Genomic DNA, 20,888 nt, shown 5'->3' with positions numbered 1-20,888 from the left:
TGTGTATATCAACCCAGTGCTTCATGGGTATACCTCTCATGTGGAGCACAACTGTCCAGCACACAGATATATTTGTGCTATATCCAGATCTATTTGTTTCTGCTGATCTTAGTCTTAAAAGGAAGACACTGGCAAACAGGTTCACTGACTAACACAGAACTATCAACAGAGGTCCATGAGTCTCAGGTCTGTCATTTAACTAAACAGCAAACAGATGGTGCTTAACAACCATGGTACACAACAAACACAGAGTGGGAAAAAGCCCCTTAACACACTAGCAACACAGCTTATTGAAAGGCAGGTACAAACTAAAGTATCCAACTTCCTTCTACTTTTCTGTTAGACGTCTTAAATTACAGCTCCACTAATACAATCTATCTTATTTACATGAGTAATAATTCAAAAAAAAAGGTCACAACCAATTGGTCATCAGTAAGTGTTACAGAAGCACTAACATTAATCCTTAATTCTAAGGAGGTGGAAAAACAGAAGAAAATACTTCAAGATTAGCCTGCAGAATTCAAGTTCTTTGAGTTTCATGGTCCACTTTTAGTCATAATTTTTACAAAACCTGGCTAAACAATGGCTGCTGAAAAAATACCTATCACTACAACAATTACACTCTTGATGGAACATCATTATGAGAACACGCAAACAGCAAATTTTATTGCTTTTTTCTATTTATGCACAAGGGGGAAGATCCTATAGGATGTGAAGGCAGGTGGAGGAAACAAGGATATTACTGAGCAGAAAGGACTGAGGAGAAATTCCTAGAAATACCAGAAACGTGTATTTAGTGTAAGGATATGGATAAGTACTTTTGTTCAGCTATCCATGCTTTACAATTCAGTGGGAAATCTCAAGAAAAAGCCATGACTAGGTACGTCAAGTAAAACAGAACACATGAGTCTGATGGTACCAGAAATTCCCAAGACCTCTGGCAGCTCAATAAGGTACAGCTTCTCATCAGATGCTCCCCTATCTTAACGCAAACTTCTTCAGAGTTTAGCCTCTTCATGTTTCAATTTTCCCCCACAACTCTTAAGGGATAATATTGCTACCTTAATCCTCCTGCAACAGAAGGAGCATCAAGAAGTGTGTGGACACAAAGATGAAAAATACTGCAAAGTTTATGCTCTTCTCCAACTGTGAGCAATTTTAGAAGAGGTGTCAGATGTTACTTTCTCCTTAATAATGTATTTTAACTAACAGTACTATAGCTAACACAAGAGTACTCTGGGTTATAACCAAGTCACCTATAATTTGGGAAGTCATCTTTCCTAAAGAACATACTTACAGGTCATATGAGAACTTCCTCTGAAGGTTAGTCTGGTTCTTCTGAAACCAGAAAACATCCAGCTGTAGCTTTCCATATTCCGTCTGTAACTCTTTCAAGTGTTCTGATCAAAACAGAATTAAAATACATATTAAAATACACATACACCTATATATTCTACAACAGAAATATCAAACAACAAATCTATAGTAAGCATGCGAAATTAATCCATCTGTTATGCAAACTACACATCATACACAAATGCATAGATAATTGTTGAATTTATTCAACAAGGGTGCAGAGAATCTGGTAAGAATAACTTTTCAGCACAACATTTAGCAAGAACAGTACAATGTATATTTTTACCTACTTTTCCTCTTAAGGAATACACAGAACTGATTTGCAAACCCTGCTAAGTTGCAGTCTGGAAAATCTTTAAGTCTATGAAATCATAATCAGAACACAGTGTGAAACAGCATTCACATTTATCAGCCACATAAAGATGAGCTTGCAATGCTTCCCTGAATAACATGCAATTTATAGCCATGATCCTCAGCAACAGGGGCATCTATGATTCAGTTTTCTTCCTGATAGAAAGCTTTGTGAGAGGGTACCAGAAGGCAACACCACAACACACTTACTTGTTTATAGGATTCATTTCCAAGAACCTCCAGAGGAATACATTGCTAACAACAATTTTTGAAGCACAACCATGAATAGAAATGAATTAGACTGAGTTTTCTTATTTAATAAAGGACTTGTGAATTCCTCTGGTGCTAAAATGCATGACCCCACACCTCAGGGAAGAATGCAAGAATATGTTGCCAAGGAGAATGAAGAATAAATATATTAACTTACTTCTATTCTGTATAATATCAAAAGAGTCAGGAGTACTACATCAAGCACTACAAGGACTGTTGAGGCAGATTAGTCTGACACTTAACTGGAGTTACGCAGATGAAGTATCTAAGTCATGGCAGCTCCTGCACCACCCCCAGGACTTGAAGAAATGCAGCACTCTCAAAAGAAACATGCAAGTCTTAAAAAACAGGGAGCCTAAAAAACAGTAAGAGAGAGATTCACAGGGGTACTACAACGTACCTCGTAGACTCTGAATCAATCGATCATTTAGTGTGATGTTACTCATCAGCATTGCCTGAAAGAAGCAGAACAAAATGCAGTGTTTTAATTGCAAAGGGCCTGTATTACCACTATAAACAACATCTATCAAAATACTTGTAACAAGATCTATTTTTTGTGTCACAGTTGTTAGTTTGTGCATCACAGTTGAACAAAAACTTTTAGCTGCTTTAGAGATCTACAATTGCAAACAACAAGTATTCATTTTAACCCAGATTTTCCAGTAATGGGGAGTGGGAGAAGATATCACTGCACAAATAAAAAGAGGAAAAATTTAAAGGAATTTAAAGATACTACAATTGCTTGTCACTTTATTCTAGTTTAATATCATGACTGGAGTCAGCCAGACTTACTGTATTTATCTCCTGAAGGAAGAATACAACCTATGACAGCTCACTATCAATTACCCTCTCACTCAGGAATCAATACACCTGCATTCAGGCACGCAAAGATGAGCTATGAAAGTATTAATCATTCAGCTAAAGCAACTCCATGAAAGCAATGTGAAGCCCTTACATTGAATCCCTTTTCTACCTATCTTCTTGATTGCTTTCATGTTGGAGCAGCCTTCTTCCACTCCCTCACTTTGTTCTCCCTCTCATTCTGAAGAGGTAGTAAACATACAAACATTTTTCGTCTATTCTTCCATCAGTCTGTGTCTACCATTTCATATACACACATACCCCAAAACATCTGAAAACTGAGTCAAGTCAAGCCTAAGTGACATTATTCATATTCAACATTTAGCAAGTCTGATGCAGAAGAGTTCTTAAGAATACAAAAAAGAGATCCACCAGCTCTTCAGAAAAAATCCAGTCCAGTCTTAGGAAGGTATTTCTTAGGCTTTATTGCCAGTACCGCTATTATCCTTGTCCTGGGAAACTTCAGTATTCTTCAAGGATCCCAGATGAGAATACATCAACTCCCCTGTTTCCCAAAGTTTCTGCTCTAGTATTGATGTGTGCGTATGTCCAAGCCTGAAAAGAAGTAACAGCACCCATTCTGTCTGCCCAAGTCACCCTGAAACACTGACAACATTGTCAGTGCCTTTCTTCACAAAGGCTACAGTAATAAAAGCCAGCTGATTAGATGAAGCGCAGCGTTAAATAAACCTGAGTGGCTAGCACCCACCAGAGTAGTAGATTTGTCTTTGGTTGACCCTTTAAAGAGTCCCACTTTACAGAGGTGGTCATTCAGCTGTTGCTAAGTATTTCTACACCATTCTATATGTACAGCTGTTCTGTGAACGCCACCGTGAAACCTCAAGGAAAAACATCTTGCTCCTTTGTTAAAACGCAAATAGAAAATCAAAAAACAGTAATAAAAACATTTATGTAGGATTGTTTAATATATCTCCCTCTCCTTTCTCATAGGACAGCTAAATAAAAAATAAATTTGTTTTCACTGGTTATTGGGGAAAGGAAGTTAATGTTTCAGTGGAAATTCCAAGTTTTGCTAATGTGTGAACAATGTAGTCAGGTTGTTCCAGATTATCACCTTCAAGATAATACAGCATTGGCCATTATCAGAAACTGTCAATGGACTAGAAAAATCAGTATGATAGAGCAATTTTATGTTCTTACAGTTTTTTGGGGGCATTGTTGGTTTTGGTTCTTTTTATTGGGGGGGGCAATCTTTTTACTGGGGGGAGGAGGGGTTGGTTGGGGGGTTTTTCTCCTTAAAATGAAATTTCTAAATGCCAGGATCACTTATGTGGCAGTACAACATACAAGTGTTACATGTTTTGTACATTAGGACAATAATAACTGTGATTAGCTGAAGTGAAAAAAGTTATTTTCCACGTTAAAAAAATTCTCTTTGAATTACAACAGGGAAAAAAAGAAGTGTGCCTTTGTCTTTCTGGATTGCATATAAAACTTTATTTTGGCAATACCATACCTACTTCCTTGAACAGGTGGGCAAAAGTCCAGGAAAAACCCTGTTAAAATCTAGTTCGCTGTTTAACTTGAGCAGGAAATACTGTTTAATAATTTACAGGACAGTACTGCAACTGCCAGCTTCCAATCTCACTATGTCAATAACATCAGGCCTTCCATTCTTCCTCCTGTCATTCAAGTGTTGACTAATTTTCATCTTGTGGCTGTAAATTAAGCAAACATACTTTTGGGGTTTTATGCAGGTCAAGAATGAAAACTGCTGGGAAGCACTCAGCAGACACATGCCAATAGTCAGTTATAGAAAGAAACTCCCATTTTAAACTTCAATCAGCCCATGAAACAATAGCTATAATCCCCAGGAGCAAAATATCCAGCTTTTGGAAAATCACTCTATCACCATATCAAAATCTGATGTTCTGTGACAGAGTAACTCAGTAACATAGAACCAGCTTGTTGTATTTGTAAACATGTTTGCACAGAAGTCCTTATGACTATCAAAGAGGAAAAATATCAGTCTTTTGATTGAAGACAATGCTGTGGACAGCAGGTCTTCAGAAACCAAAACTCAAAAGTCACACTTCCCCCAGCAGTGAGGGAAAATTACTTGCTCCAGCTGTACAGCAAATTTTTTAATCACAGCTGCCAAAGATTCACCACAGAACATGTCCGCATAAGTCTTATTCTACTTAAGAAAGACAAAGCTAAAGTTACTGTTTCAAAATAAAAAAACATAACACAGAAATATGCATGAGGAAGCTTTGAGAAAAATTATTTGAAATCTTTGTTTTGAGCACATACTTTGAACTATGTAAATGCACTTGATCTGAATAACGCCCAACAGTATTCTCCATACACACATTCCTTGGAGGAATTACCACAATAACTCCTCCAGCATTTGCTACTCTCAAGAACCAAGCTAGCCCAAGCACACTGAACTGACATATATGCTTTCTAACACTGACTGTATGTGGTGTATAAAAAAGCATAATGAGACATTGCAACAGAAAAAAGAAAGCAAAGAATTTGATGAGTGTAAACACTAAAACTTAAGAAAAAAGAGGCTTTGCATTCACAAATACAGCTCAAAGGAGACAAAGATAAGCCACAGGATCAGTAACTCAGCTGGTAAGAACAAATCCAACCGTGAATAAAGCAAGATGGGAAGCTAAGATTTATACATGCAGAAACAGCCATTTATAATTAATCAGGGAAAAGCAGGGCTCTCATTTCATTATTAACTCAAACTGATTTAAGTCCTTACAGCAAAGAAAAAGCGTGGTTCTGTCTTGCACACTCCCACGGCTCCCCACCACTACGCTGGCATTAGCATGAAAATAATGCTGGCAACACACTGATATTTTAGTTGCTGCTCAGTAGTGCTTACCCTAAGACAAGGACTTTCCCATTTCCCATGCTCTGCCAGCCAGCAGTTGCACACAAAACCAGGAGAAAGCTCAGTCAGGTGTCCCAAACTGGCAAAAGGGACATTCCATACCATAGAACGTCGGGACATAAAATAGGGGAATTTGCCAGGAGGCACCGGTCACTGCTGGGGGACAAGTTGGGCATCATTCAGCAGGTGCTGAGCAATTGGATTGTGCACATCTTGTTTCTCTTCGGTTTTATTCCTCTCTCTCTCAGTTATCAAACTGTTCTTATCTCAACCCACAGAGTTTTCTTCAAAAATGTAGGGGGACATGTGCGGAGTGAGTAAGTGACTGCATGGTATTTAGTTGCCAGCTGGGGTTAAAACATGACAACTAGCCACAAAAAGGCTTTTTGGTTCCAGGCTAAGAGACTAACAGCTAAAGTGCATATTAGTATGTGGGGGGAAAGTTCATAAATAAGATACCTAAGGAAATATTTCTCTTTAAGGTTACTTGTTGTGCTGCACACTCATGTATACTTCAGTGGAGGCACATCAATTGAAGTAAGCCTGACAACAAATTTCAAGCTCAAAATGGAGAAGACACTGTTCATTTAAATCTGTTTCTCAATAAACTGAATTCCATTCAGAAATTCCACTTTTCCTCAATAAATGTAAAAAAACCCCACCCAACCAACAAAAGAACCCCAAACAAACACCAACCAACCAAATGAACAACTCATGCACCCAACAAAACCCAAACCCAAAAAACCACCTCTATTTCTGAAGAGTGGTTCTGTCAAAGATCTGAGACTCAACCTTGTTTCAAAGCCTGTGCTAAAAGCAATCTAGATTCTCTGTTTTGTCATGGAAGACACAAAGACATGCACACCATGACATGGTGCAGTTCTGCCTTTAAAACCACCAAAATTGCAAAGTTAGTTTCTTAAAATCTCAACACAAGAGGGTGGAATTTGACACACATGAATCCAAAATTACTTTTACAGGTACAGGGCAACAGCAAGTAGATTGAAGAAAAAAGCCTTGTGAAACTGCAGGACTTTCACTGTACTGTTATGTTTAAATAAACCCCAAATAATAGACAATGGAAGCAGAACAAAATCCTATGATATGAGAATATTAATATAAAACTTCCATAGGTATAGCTAATGCAAATTCTGACTTTCTGTCCATTCATTTAGCTGTGAAGAGGTAACGCTTAAACTACATATACTCTAAATTCCTTCTTTCTAGTTCAGCTAGTCTCATCCTTTTTTTTTCTTCCCACCATGTGAAGATATGTTTTGGACAGAAGTGATCTTTTAGACTTTTGCTGTACCAGTTATGAGTATGCATACTGATTTCTCTTGCTAATTTAGTAATATCGTGCTATGGCAAATATGGGACATGAGGCAGTGCTTCCTTACCTCAAAGCTTTTCCAAAACTAGAAGATGCAATATTGTTTGGGTTGAAAAAAAAAGAATCAAAAGATAAAACACATATAGCCTTCAATGAAAAGGAAAAGGCACCTTTCCTCTCTCTCCCTGCAGACTACTGTAATTCCTTCTGAGTGGAGTTGACTCTGTGCATACCAATAGGTATTTTGTGTCAGAAGATTGTGCTGGGAATTGAAATTTTCCCAGAGGGAGGGGACCAGAGAGCAGCTGTGGCCAGTGTTAAAAGATACTCAGCAACAGGACACTGACATGCTTCACATAGAACATACAAACCTTGGCCCTTCTCCTCAGTAAAACCAGATTTAGGTTGGAGATATATGTAAATCCAAAGAAAATTACCAACTGCAAAATTACGCTCTTGCAGTTAAGTGATATTAAACATATTGTTGTACTTATGCTCTTCAAAGAGACTTCTGTGGTTCTGTACATCCCAGAAGCCATGAGCCCTGAATAACAACCACAGAGAATATTATTCTTTACAAAATTGTTTACAGATTAGGAACAGCCCTTTTGCATTCCTGAATTGTGGTTATCAAGTGTTCAAGTAAGGTTACTTGATCTCTTCATTCTATTTCTGCATGGATTTCCAGAAGCCATTTCCTAAATCTGCACTAATCCTTAAAAATTCAAGCAGGTTTTTTAAAGGCAGACTGGTGACAGTAGTGTTTTATACATACTCAGACCTAAGAAAATAATTACAATAGCAATTTTTCAGAATTATATTGGCTCGGTGAATGGTGAGCCCACCTGGTATAACAGGCTCAGACTACCTACTTTCTATGCCCTCATACTTCAAGTAGCACAGAGACACTTCTACTACAAAAGAACACAGATTTAACTCAAAGAGATTACCACACTGCTAGTAACAATGACTAACTGGGCACATACCTTACTGGTGTTTCAGTTTGGTATGAAAGTAAATCAGCACTATAATTATTCTGTGTTTTATCAGCAGAGTAATAAAACACAGTGAGCAGAGATGAACTGCAATTACAATTGATCTCAAATGTTACTGAGGAGTTGCTTTTGGTTAGAAGACCAGATTGTGTAAGTATGCCTTGGATGTAAGTTTCTTCTATAGCCAGAAGAACCATAATTTCTTCCTGAAAAAGTGAGAGATTTGAGATGGACCAATCAGTCTTACACCTCTGCTAAAAGCATTTTAATTTTTAAGAACAGCAAGAAGAACTAAGCAAAATCTCATTTATGACTCAAGAATCTCTAGTTAGTTATAGAGGTTGTAAAATACTTGTAAAATGAGTTGAGAGTCTTGGGATTTGGATCTGCATTCATTCTTCCTGACTAGGTAAATACTTGCTGCTAATCCTCACAGAGCAAATAAAGTTCAGTTCAAGGAACAAGCATCCCAGAATCAGAAAGGGTGAATTCATTACTCTCCTCCCAGGAATCACATATTCCACTGGAATCCATGGAGCCAACCAACAAGGTTATGTGTGTGTATACAAGACATGAACATACAAAACACACTTACACATGGGTATAGACACACAAACAAAAAAGCACTCAGAAAGAGTCTTATATTCCACATCCCTCTGTGGAATAGCCTCTGATCCTATACAGCTTCTTCAGATAAAGGTCATTAGTGAGGAGAACTAAGTTTTTCCTCTCTTCCCTGCCACCATATCAGAGGCATTCCTGAATTACAGTGGATGAATCCATGCCAACTTGGCTGATGTCTTCTTTTGACAAATGCACAGCTTTCCAGCAATACCACTGTCTTACCACATGGCTGCATATCTCTACAAGCCATTGCAATTCCAGGTGTGAATGCGTTGTCTCCCTCGCCTTTATCACTGACTCTTTCAGAAGAAAACAGCAAGATACTTCAGAATAAAGACTTTCTTTTCCAGAAGCCACTCTGAGTCTTCCCCAGACACCACATTCCACCCCATGTCCAACAGCAGTTCTAGTTCTGTAAAATACTTTTCACCATTTCTCCTGGCATGGATGCCAGATTTAATGAACAGTTCCCACATGTCCTCTAGACTCAAAAATACCCCAAGGAAAGTGTATTGTGTGGTGCCACCTACCATTCATCTGATGCCAGAAATTTGAAACAAAAAGGTGGCACACCATGCTTGGCAGAAGTAACGTTTCATTCTCTAAACTTCCTTAAAACTCTCTCAGCATCTGTCCATCTTGCTAGCCTGTGCTATAAACTCTGTGGCCAGCCCTTACAGTTTCAGTGCCCTTTAGTAACTCTGGCTATATCTACTTACAGAAAGGAAGCATAATATTGCATTACATTTGCCCTTTTCTTACCTTTGATTTTTATTTTTTTCCACTCACGCATGTGTTTTCACTCCCTGTAGGACTGAAGTAGAATGCAAGAAAATGCCACAGCATTCAGTAGCAACACCCAATAATAGGAGGCAGAAGTAACAACAAGATTGATTACTCACTTGAATCCTGTCTGAATATTGAGGTATCATTTTAAAAAATACATAAATTAAAAAAATAAATAGACAAAACTATACCTCATATTTTTAAAGTATATGCAAAGACTGAACACAAAGAAGAGAGAAATTATCAAAGAAACATGTTTGTCTCAAATGAGGTAAAAAAGAATTGGTTTATTACTTCCTTGAAGACTTGGGGTAAAGAATATTTCAAAATAAATTAATTGTATACACCATTGATGAGCACATTCTACCTTCCACTTTTACTCAATTTTTGTTCCTCTATGTCCTTCAAATATTAAACTGGTGGTATTTTGCTCACACATCACATTTTGAGCAGCAAACCATTCCCTCACAGTGAACCTGCTACCTGAAAAGCACGTATTACCATCATGAGATGTGTCTGTTCAGCCTGCTGAACGTAATAGTCCTGGAAAACTGATCTATAAATTTCAGCCAAGAGACTCTACAGGAGAAGCAATTGCTAACTAAATGCTTCTGCTAATAGGGAGAAAAGTGATATTACTGACTAACAACTGCAATCAAAGCCGTATCAGGAACACAAGGAAAATATACAGCAAAACAGTTTGTAAGACGCTACACAGCAGGAATCATACACACTACTATTTAAGTAGCTTTTTTCACATTCTTCACAAAGGAATTCCATTCCCCTGGCAAAGCTGAATTGTCAGGAGCAGTGCCATGAAAGTTTTACCTTCTCATGTCTTCCCAGTACTACTGAGTTTTAGAGGCAGAAAGCCAAGGTGACACAAAGTTTGTAATGCATTTAGAAATAAACATCAATCACTTATGCTTACAAATATTTGGGAATATATCTCTTGGAGCGTCTTCCTCTTTTTCTTCATTTTTAAAACATTAGTATACAGGAAAGAAAGCCAAGGGCCAATCCAAGTATGGTAACAATGATTTATAGAGGGGGTAAGAGTTTTATTCAGAACTGCAGAACTTGCGGCTTCTAGTATTTCTAAGCTATACAGCAAATGTTGAAACATGCATTCAAGGTCCATTTTCTCAATACCATACAATCATAAAACATTTTGCCACACTAACACTGACTGTACGCCCATCAGCTGCAACATGTGAGCAACACTTTCTGTTGCAGAGTGTGTCTTGGTAGACCACAGTCTCACAGACCACAGTGGCTAGAAAAAGCCCTACCTTCTCTTCCTGATGTACTCTGTTGGCATTCTCCATCTGAAAGCTGTGCAAGGACTGAATTTTGTCGATCTGCTGTCGTTGCTTCTCTAGCTCTCCTTGGAATTCATTCTTTTTTTGCTCCACAGCACCCCTCTCCGCTGCTGCCCTGCGGACTTTGCCTTCCAGATCCATGACTCGACCCTGAGGAAGAGCAGATTAGCCAAAGCAAACAGAAATGCTTCCCCCTTGCCAGAATCTTGTCCAATATATTCAAGGAATAGCAAATTTCACAGCTCTAATAATGCCGGTATCATGAAAGTCCTGGGTCAGCCAGGGATACTTGTCATACACACAGAGACAGAAACCTCCCAAGTTTTACATAAATTAACAGGAGTGCATGTTTTGTAGGCACTGTCAAAATTTCACTTGAAGATAAGAAAAATGAAAAGCTCAGTACTTGAGCTTAAAAAAAACCCCAAATCAAAACATAAACATAAAAAAGATAAGAGTCTACAATCTTTCTGAAGTACAAGGTCAAACAATTTTTTAAATGTAACCCATACAATTCTGACAGCTCTACACTTCTGTGTTGGTCCTACACTAACTCAGTGTGAAAACTCAGCTCTCAAATCAATCTGATTTCCTGTAAGAGCTAGAAAAAAGCAGAGGGAGGACAATATTGCCCAACTTTTATATTAACAACTCACCGATGGCTATTACACAAAGACATGTATAAGAAAAATTCATTCATAAACAGAAAATCATCATTCTTCTTGATTGCTCGAAGAGCAGCTACAGTCAGAAGAAAATTCAACACCATCACATCCAGTACATACAAATACAGAGACATAAGCTAAGGAATCAAGCCTGATGTTTTCACATTCTTTTCCCTTCCCCTCCACTTCTTTTTTGTAAGTACTAAGTTAGTTTTGCAGGACATTGTTTCTAAACATTTTGGGTTAAAGTTTTTCTTCAGCAGTGATTAGGAATACAAAAACATGGAAAGGGGTTGGAATATCAACAGAATCTACCCATATGAAAAAAGACCTGGTGATTCTAGGTGGATTAAAAATTAGATATAATAAAAAATGTGCATGTTCCAAGACTCCACGAACATGGACCAAACCTTCTTACACCACAGTTTGTAGCATATTATGTATTATGTAGCATATTATGACCCACCTACTCTGCTTCTCCACCACAGAAAGCAAGAAATGGGAGAGGAGGCAGAGAAAAAAAAAAAGAAAAGAAGACTTGCAGTTTAGCTGGAATAGCAAGGAAAAGCACTCATTCCATTTCAGTTGTAATAGCTGCAAAGTCTTGCCAACAAACAAATGGCTCTACAGAGTGCTTTAGAAGCCCCATCCATGTCTTCAGCTATGCTTTTATTCCATTCAGAGTGCATGACTAAGCACAAGTGAAGTAATTTTCAGGCTAACTTTGGCAGAAATGTACAAGATGGTACAGTACATCAGTAATAACAGAGGACCTTGTGTCTCTAGGTTATTGAGATCAAGATAAACTAGGATGGTGGCATATTTCTCACTATCAGCTGCTTCATGGAAGTGCAGCAAAACTTAGCAATATCGATACAGTTACTACCCACTGGTAGCCACCATCCTGAGGTCACTGACTAAAGGGAAAGCAAGGGATGACCAGAGTCTCAGAAGTCATACGGGAAAACCAAGACGTACCCCTAACCGCATGGCCAGACACAAGTGTCCTGCTTGAACAGTGCCCACTCTGAGGTGAAACAGGAGTTCAACTCCTTCAGCTACCAAGTCAGTAGCTCAGTTTGGCTCAGTTACAAAGAGGATACAAATTCACTGGATAAACTGGGAAGGAGCTCTCATGAGCCACATTTAATCAACATGTTGTTAAGTTTTAGGTTAGCTTGTTAAAAACAATAACAAAAAACAAACCAAAACAAAGCAAAACAACAACAAAAAAAGAATTTAAAAAAAAAAACCAAAAAACAAACAACAAAAAACAACAACAAAAAAACCCCAAACCTGTCCTGCAGATTGTCACAAACCAGAAACTTGACTCACGTACCCTACTTCAGAACAAATGCTCCAGAAAGGATTAAAACCCAAGCTCAATAGCCATAAAAAATTTAGTTATCATCAGACAAGGTAATTATTCCATATGACTTGCATGTCCTTCTTCAGAAGGGTCACTAAGAAACACAAATTTAGATTTTTAGACACTGAACAACCTAGATTTCCTTGTACTGGGTGGGAAAGTATGCAAACAATCTTATGGGTCACATACGAAGACAAATCTAGGGATATGAGTGTGCCAGTTTTGACTGGGGTAGAGTTAATTTTCTTCGCAGTAGCTGGTGTGGGGCTCTGTTTTAGATTTGTGATGAACACAGGGTTCATGATATAAAGATGTTTTTGTTACTATTGAGTAGGGCTTCCAAAAGCCAAGGCCTTTTCTGCTTTGTCTACATCCATGATGGTGAGGAAACTGGGGGTGCTTGGGAGGAGGGGACAAAAAACAGGGGATGGCATTTGTCACATGTTTAATGTGAAACAGCCCCAAGACAGCTGAATGCTTTGTGTGAGCAGAAGTAACAAGTATCACTCATGCAGGCACGTTCAAGTTTTGGGTTCCTTTCATGTACTCCCATTGTCCCAGTCTCCAACTACTGGTAAGCAACAACTGTAAAATTTATGGAAGTTCCTACAATAAGCTGAAGTTCCTGACTTGCCACATGAAGGAGAATCATCCTTCTTGTGAACTACGCTTATTACCTGCACAAGTACAAAGGGACATGCAGAGCAAAAGGAATGTTACCTGCAGATCCATGCTGCGAGAACTTGCAATCCAGTAATTGAAACCCAAAACAATTATGCACGCCACAAGTGCAGCCATGAGGAGTGGTGGAGACTTCATCCCGCGACAGCTGTTTCCTAGTCCTACCATTGCAAGAAAAAAACAAATCCGAAGAACCACAGCAAGTATGGAAACCTGCAAATTAAAAACGGCACATTATACTGCATCCCCAATTACAGTTACTTTATACACACAATAAAACTTTCTTTGCAATAATGCAACAGCTCTCAGCTGACAGGCCTACACCCAGCAAGGAAGGTAAATGTATTAGTGTTGACCTGTCCAGGTATTTCCATCTGAAAGACAAAAAAAGGTCATCGCACACTATTAGCTTGTACATAAAGCTTCACGCGGTCTTGAGGGCGATGTCTTGAATACTGATAACAATACAATGAAAATCTGCAGTAAACAGAACCAGCTATCCTTCTATCATATATTCTACCCAAAAAGCTAAGCTGACAACACTGGGCTAGAGGATAGATTCCGTTTACCTAATTTACTCAGAAAATTAACTTAGTCTTGCTGTTTGAGGAGGAATTTGCACTTTGCTTCCTAAAATTGCGCCGTTTCAACTCATTCCATCTGATACTACTATTCTAACTTCTTGTTCCCAAGCTTGTAAATAAATAAGGAAACCAGATTGAATCAAATTATTTAAAGGATAATCTAAACATGGAAATTAATATGAATATGAGCAGACACTCCATTGATTTCGATGCTAAATTGAATTAAGTGTTCTCCGTTTTGATCCTCAGCTGCTTTCTCTGCTCCTGCAGAAAATAAATAATGAATTAGCAGTACCAGGGATACTACTGGTTGTTGTTGAGACTTGGATAATTTCTGTGAAACAGCCCATTTTAAAAGATTGGCAGGGCAAAGGGCAGTTGCAATTCTCTTTGAAATAGGCTACATTCATTTCATGACACGGTAAAATCTGGCCTTAATAAGCCTAATGGCATCTAGCTTTATGAATCCTCAAACTCCACTCGGAATTTCAGCTGTAGTTTGTAGAAGATTGCTCCCTTGTAAAATGAGATTAACTTCTTTTCTTTCTGCACTCCTGTAGACAAAAGACAGCAAAAATAAGCACAGAAGACCAGGCAGACAGCAAATACATATGCAACACAAGGCCCTAGTTCAATCTAAAATGGATACACTTACTAGAAATATATTGTACAATCTCTCAAGGTACATGCTCTTCAGCAAAGCAAACTCTTCCCTACAGCTGCAATGCACAGGTGGCAAGGTTTTAAAAGTTAATAAATGGTAGCAGCTCTCAAAGGGTTTTCATGTGAACATACACTGTAAACACAGGGGAATGTACCTTTGCAGGTACCAGAAATGTGGATTTTACTGTACATCCAGCACTTAAGTCCTTTAACAGCTCACCTACACCTAAGAGTGCGCATGCATCCTCTGCAAAATTCCCTCTTTGCAGCCAAGATAAAAATCTATCTTCTCCTCTTTTCTCAGCAGTCAGTGCACAATACTGCCAGACTCATGAAGGTTTCAAATCTGTGTGTTCATTTGAAAACCTTGCTAATTTGTATTTGAGGGTGGAATACCCAGAATATGTAAGAGTAAAATGCAACTTTCTGAAAATGTTGCCTCTTCACACACAAACACACCACAAAACAATCCAAAGAAAGAATGCAAAAAAGTCTAACACCTGAGACTTGAGTTTCTTGCCTAAAGGAAACCTCATCTAAGGAGCAAAGGGACACATGCAGCACAGCTCCAGTGAACATCCACAGGGCCACATACAGATGAAGTAAGGTCAACACTAAGAAGCAAAGGCATGGGGAGGAACCGTGCTTTTTTTTCTTGTAAAGCAAAAAATTAAGATACAGTAGATTAAAACACACAGAGAGTCATGCACAAATTTCCAGTAGAAAGCTATGAACTGCAGAAACACACACATCTTGCACAGACTATTTTCCTGTTGTGTCATCAGGAAAGTGAGAAGTACAGAGCCACCATGTCTTACATGTGGTCCCTGAAAAGAACCACAGACCTCCAGAGCAGCAAAAATGAGAGCACAAAGGGCATGATTAGCACTGCCACCTAAGGTAAGAACAAGAGAATAGAGGTAATTTTGCATACCAGAATGAAATATTGTATTTTAAAAAACATCTGTCAGAACCTGTCATGAAGTCATCCCTATCCTGCTCTTTGCTACAAGAGTATTATTAGTAGGTGCACTTGACACTTGAAAAAACTACAAACATAGCACTGCAAGATGCAATGATTCATTCCAAGTGTGACTTGAATAAAATAACTGATATTTTCCTCATAGCTGTCAGAATTACAGAAAATGGTTCACATTATCAGCAGTAACAGCTTGCACTGGAATTTATCTACTGGATAAATATATGGGACTAGTTGTTCAGGTCAAAAATTTAAGGAGGTAAAGCAACTATCTTGTTCAAAGAAAGAATAATTAGTTCACCATGCAGCTTAAAGCACGGGCATAAAACCATGTATAAAAAATGCCAATACACCTAGATAGTACACAAATCTGGCAGCATCAGCACCTTTTCTGCTGTTTTCAGCTGTTAAAAACAAACAGGCAAGAAAGTGCTGATTTCCCTAAAGCATGTTTGACTTCAATACATTGCTCTTTCTAGAAAAGGCAGTGTTGTTTGCCCTTAAATAATTTATATTAATTAGGAATTTATACTGAACAGAGGAAAAGCAAAAGAAAGAGGAAAAATATGAAAGACACAGAAGGATCTTCCACTCGCATACTGAAGACCCAAAATTTTACCTCAGTTGCAATACTGATATTCTCTCTCGCAATAGTTTAAAAATAAAAACTGTTTAACATTCTGCCATGGATATACACACTCATATTTCAGAGGAAAGATAAGCAAATCAGCTCAATAAGCACATTTACATGAAAATGCATTTGCACATGCTGTTTTTCAGGAAACATCTGCTCTGGCACAGTTATCTGAGCTGAATATAAAATAAGTTTCTGATTTTATGGGTAAGAAAATAGTTTTACTGAACACGAAAGACTCCATCTTTCACCAATGTCCACGACAGATGTAAAAATAAGCGTATGCGTAAAATTCCTGACTTCTGAACAGCAGATTTCATCCTTCTGCTTTGCCAAACTAGTGGTACCACACTGAAAATGAGATGTTTTAGACTCAGAGATGCTCAAGCAAATTAACATACAGCATACTTTTACTTCCCACAGTGAGCAAGTCTTTCTTTTACTGTACTCAGCTGAAGTAGGATAGCTGGTATATAGAATAGCAATCTTCCACTACAGATAAATAACAACCTTGCCAACCAACCCTCAAGACCAACACACTAGGGGTAAACACAAAACAAAATGGTGCATTTCAGACTCCCAGAAGCAAGGCCAAGTCTCTCTGCTCACAGGGTCCAGATCTGTATACTTCTATAAGACCTGCTGAGCAGGAACAATCAAAAAAGATGAAAAAGTCAATAGACACACAGCAGACAGAGTAGCAAAAAGGCTCCCTTATCTCCCACCAGCACACCTGCCTACCAACCACCTCCTCTGCCACCCAGCCAATGCACTGGTACAAAGCCAGAATAAGGCAGAGCAGCATCTAAAGACCAAGCACAGCTGAAACAGCCACTGAAAAGTGAAGGCACAGCTCCTTGGACACCTGAGTAAGGACAAAGTCTTACTAAAACCCCTATGGAAATGTAGAGCCACAACCAGAGACAAGACCAAAAAAAAAACCAAAAAACAAAAAACAAAAAATCCCCCCACACATAAAAAACAAACCAAACAGAAAGCAAACAACCAAAAAAAAGAAACCCACCCCAACAAGGACCAACTAATACACAGCAGAGAGGTCACAAGATCCCATCCGAACCAGACTGGACCAGAATGGGGAACCTCCTCCCATCTCCCTCAGACAGACAGTGGTACTATCTCCACCTGTTGCAGATTCTTTTCCAACTTCCCAGTGAGCTTCTGGCAGAAATTGCTCGTTTTTTCAGATATTGTCACAAAATTCCTATGTCCAACTGCTTGAATTAAAGCATGCTGGATTAACCAAGCAAGTTAACTCAAAATTTCTTCCATTGACAAGTTAGTTAGTTATACCCAGACACAAGTAAATCAGAATAAAAGGTACTAGAACTTTGGTTTTATTAAAAAAAAAATTTGGAAAAACAAGTAATTCTTTAAAAAGTGAATTAGAGAGCAAACATTTGTGTGCCCAGTCTTCCAAAAAAAAGTGACCATTTGTGGGTGGGTGGAAATGGAGTGCAGAAAAAAATGAGTCAAAACCTTTCAATTTTCATTTTGTTCATGGTTAATAAAGATAAATCCAGTTGGTTCTTACAGCAGGATCTTACTTACAAGCACCACTATTCACAGCCCCATGATGAGAACCAGCTACAGCCAGCAGCAACCTTTATGCTTTCAAGGCTGTACAAACCGTACATAGGGGTCAGGAACTGTACACTGTCAAAAAACACAGCACAGATTTCTTATCATCCTCTGCAGCAACACTGTCCGGGGGTGGTTCTTCTTTTCAAACTTGCAAGTCAAGAGGTCAAACAAACATTTTTCCACTAGAGATTTAAAGTTTGTGCACTGAACTCAAGCCTGCTGACCACAAACTTCCTATATGCCTTACACAGGGACCTACAAAATGCAGGAAAAAAAGGAAAAAAAAAAAACCACCCTGAAACATTCAGCAACAGCCACTACTCAAACTTCTATACTTTGAATGAATGTCACTGAGTCACTATTTACCCAAATTATCAAGTTACAATTTCACAGGAAGGGAAGGGCATTTTCACCACAACACATTCAACAACTTCACGCTCATCCTGCTCAGAAATAACCATTTGATAGTCAATTCAGGTCTCAGGTCCTCCTTTTCTAATGCATTTTAAACTAGAAGTAACAGATCAGAAGACTATGAAAACCCTAAAAATGCACTATCTGTCCAAGCACAGGGTGACTGTTACCACTAATTATGTTTCAGCTCAAGAACTCTCTCTTCTTTCAAACGACTACTTTACAAGACGCTAAGAACCAATCACCCTCAATGCCCTTTATCTGATTAAAGAGAATTCCCAAACAGGTATGTGGCAAAACAGATGCTAGAGGTTTAAGGTAGGTATCTATTCCAATGAGAGAAGTCAGCTAACCAAAAATAACTTGATAAAATGTCCTAGAATACCTGGAAAAATACATGTTTCTGGATGTGCTGCCTAGGTGTACTTCTAGAAAATACTACTACCACCTGTAGTACTGTGTATGAAAATAAAATTAAACATGCAAACTTATACACTTGAACTATCTCAAGAGTTAGCCATACTGTTCATTTGTTTTTATGAATATATTTTGTTGCCAGTATTTTTTCCAAACAGCATGAACTAGCTTGTTAAGATCACAATTAATAGGACATCCACTTATATTAAACGAAGATTAGGAAACAGAGTACACTGAATTTAGATATGTGATGAGAAACCTACTACAGTGCTACCATTTCCCCACCACTGCAAAAGCTACACACATGGTTTGACTGTAAAACATGCAGACCTCCCACCAGGAGAGAAAAAAATTTCAACATTACAAGTAGTTCTTTAAGAGCAAAATGCTGTTAAAATGTAAGATGAAAGGCCATTCAAAAAAGTTCAATTCAGGAGCAAGATTTTCTAAAAATCTGATCAACTCCTTCTATCTTCAAGCTGACAAGGGGAACCAATGAAGTAAAGCAAGGCAAACATCCTGGGCCCAGGCGATAAACAGTGTTCTTTCTGTACCCAACAGCCGAATAAAAATTTCTGAAGAAGTGGGGGTAGCACTTTTGCAAGCAGAAGGAAGGCCTCTGGAGGCATGAACTTTTGAAAAGTCATCAGGGCCCTGAGCAGGGGTAAGGCCTCCGCAGTCCTGCTCACGGAGAGGGAAAGCAAGGAGCAGACTGACGCGGGGCTAGCTCGGAAGGAGGAGAAGGACGATGGTGAACAGTCAGTCCCAGGTCACCGCCCGGACTGGAAGAGACCTCGGAAGGCCACCTCGTCCGACCCTTCCCGAGAAGGGTAGGCAGGAGGACGTATCTCACACCTGCATTGATTTCCAACATTACTATTTCTACCTCCGCTAGGAATATTCAAAGATGTTTCCGGCTCAATAAGAGGGAAGGCTGGCTGAAGAAACAAGGAAATGCGAGGTTAATTAAGTACTATCAGTGTCCGGCAAACACTCCAGCTAAGCCCCGGCAAGCCGGCCCGGTACCTCTGCAAGCACTGCCGGCAGCGAGCGGGAAGTTCCCGCGGGACGGAGCCCGCCCGGGGCCACCCCTCGCCGGCCTCACCGCCCTCACGGCCGGCTGCCGCCCGCCGCGCACGCCCCGTGCCGGGGCCGCCGCTCGTTCCCTACCGCCGCCAGCCAAGCCGACCCCGGCGGGACAGAGCCGGCAGAGCCGCGGCCCGGCGACCCTCCCACCCTGCCACCCACCCGGCCCCCCCGGCGGCCTCACCTCGCCGTGCCGCCCGCTGCGCCCCCACCGAGCAGAAGAGCGAGCGCGGTACCGCGCCTCCCGCTGCCCTCGTCGCCCGAGGCGAAGGAGGGCGGGCAGAGAGGGACGCGGGGAAGCTCCCGCCCCGCCCCGCCCCGCCCCGCCCCGCCTCGCCCGGCCCGGCCCGGCCCCTCCCCGTCCCGGCGGCGCCTTAGCCCGAGGGGCGCCCTGGATGAGCAGGACCGGGCCTTCGCGCCCGTCCGCGGGGAAACCGCGGGACAGCCGCTGCGGCGGCACCTCCCGCCCTGCACCGCCCCGCCCCGCCCCGCCCCGCCCCGCCCTGCACCGCCCCGCCCTGCACCGCCCCGCCCCGCCCCGCCCCGCCCCGCCCCGCCCTGCACCGCCCCGCCCCGCCCCGCCCTGCACCGCCCCGCCCCGCCCCGCCCCGCCCCGCCCCGCACCGCCCCGCCCTGCACCGCCCCGCCCCGCCCCGCCCTGCACCGCCCCGCCCCGCCCCGCACCGCCCCGCCCCGCCCCGCCCTGCACCGCCCCGCCCTGCACCGCCCCGCCCCGCCCTGCACCGCCCCGCCCTGCACCGCCCCGCCCCGCCCTGCACCGCCCCGCCCTGCACCGCCCCGCCCCGCCCCGCCCCGCCCTGCACCGCCCCGCCCTGCACCGCCCCGCCCCGCCCTGCACCGCCCCGCCCTGCACCGCCCCGCCCTGCACCGCCCCGCCCCGCCCTGCACCGCCCCGCCCCGCCCCGCCCCGCCCCGCCCTGCACCGCCCCGCCCTGCACCGCCCCGCCCCGCACCGCCCCGCCCCGCCCCACCCCGCCCTGCACCGCACCGCCCCGCACCGCCCCGC

The 20,888-nt window shown here is 41.2% G+C and overlaps 1 protein-coding gene across 4 annotated transcripts in view; it reads right to left on the bottom strand.

Annotated features, from left to right (window-relative positions):
- GOLM1 (golgi membrane protein 1) overlaps positions 1-20,156 on the bottom strand; it is a 35,163-nt gene extending 15,007 nt beyond the window's left edge. For 2 of the 4 annotated variants that reach the window (XR_007200733.1, XM_048290618.1), the window contains exons 1-5: positions 20,046-20,155; positions 13,522-13,695; positions 10,738-10,917; positions 2,378-2,432; positions 1,298-1,400 (exon numbers count right to left, since the gene is read on the bottom strand). Coding sequence is in view for 3 of the 4 variants with exons in the window: in XM_048290618.1 (XP_048146575.1) it covers positions 1,298-1,400; positions 2,378-2,432; positions 10,738-10,917; positions 13,522-13,650 (467 nt within the window). In the remaining variant the exon portion in view is untranslated. Of the gene's footprint in view, positions 1-1,297; positions 1,401-2,377; positions 2,433-10,737; positions 10,918-13,521; positions 13,696-20,045 lie in introns of all 4 variants that reach the window. The other 2 variants (XM_048290619.1, XM_048290617.1) reach the window with 2 other exon arrangements.
- Between the last annotated feature and the right edge of the window lie 732 nt (positions 20,157-20,888).

The sequence above is a fragment of the Corvus hawaiiensis genome, chromosome Z, assembly GCF_020740725.1.
Source record: "Corvus hawaiiensis isolate bCorHaw1 chromosome Z, bCorHaw1.pri.cur, whole genome shotgun sequence".
Lineage (NCBI taxonomy): Eukaryota > Metazoa > Chordata > Aves > Passeriformes > Corvidae > Corvus > Corvus hawaiiensis.
This window is presented reverse-complemented; position numbering and strand designations above follow the sequence as displayed.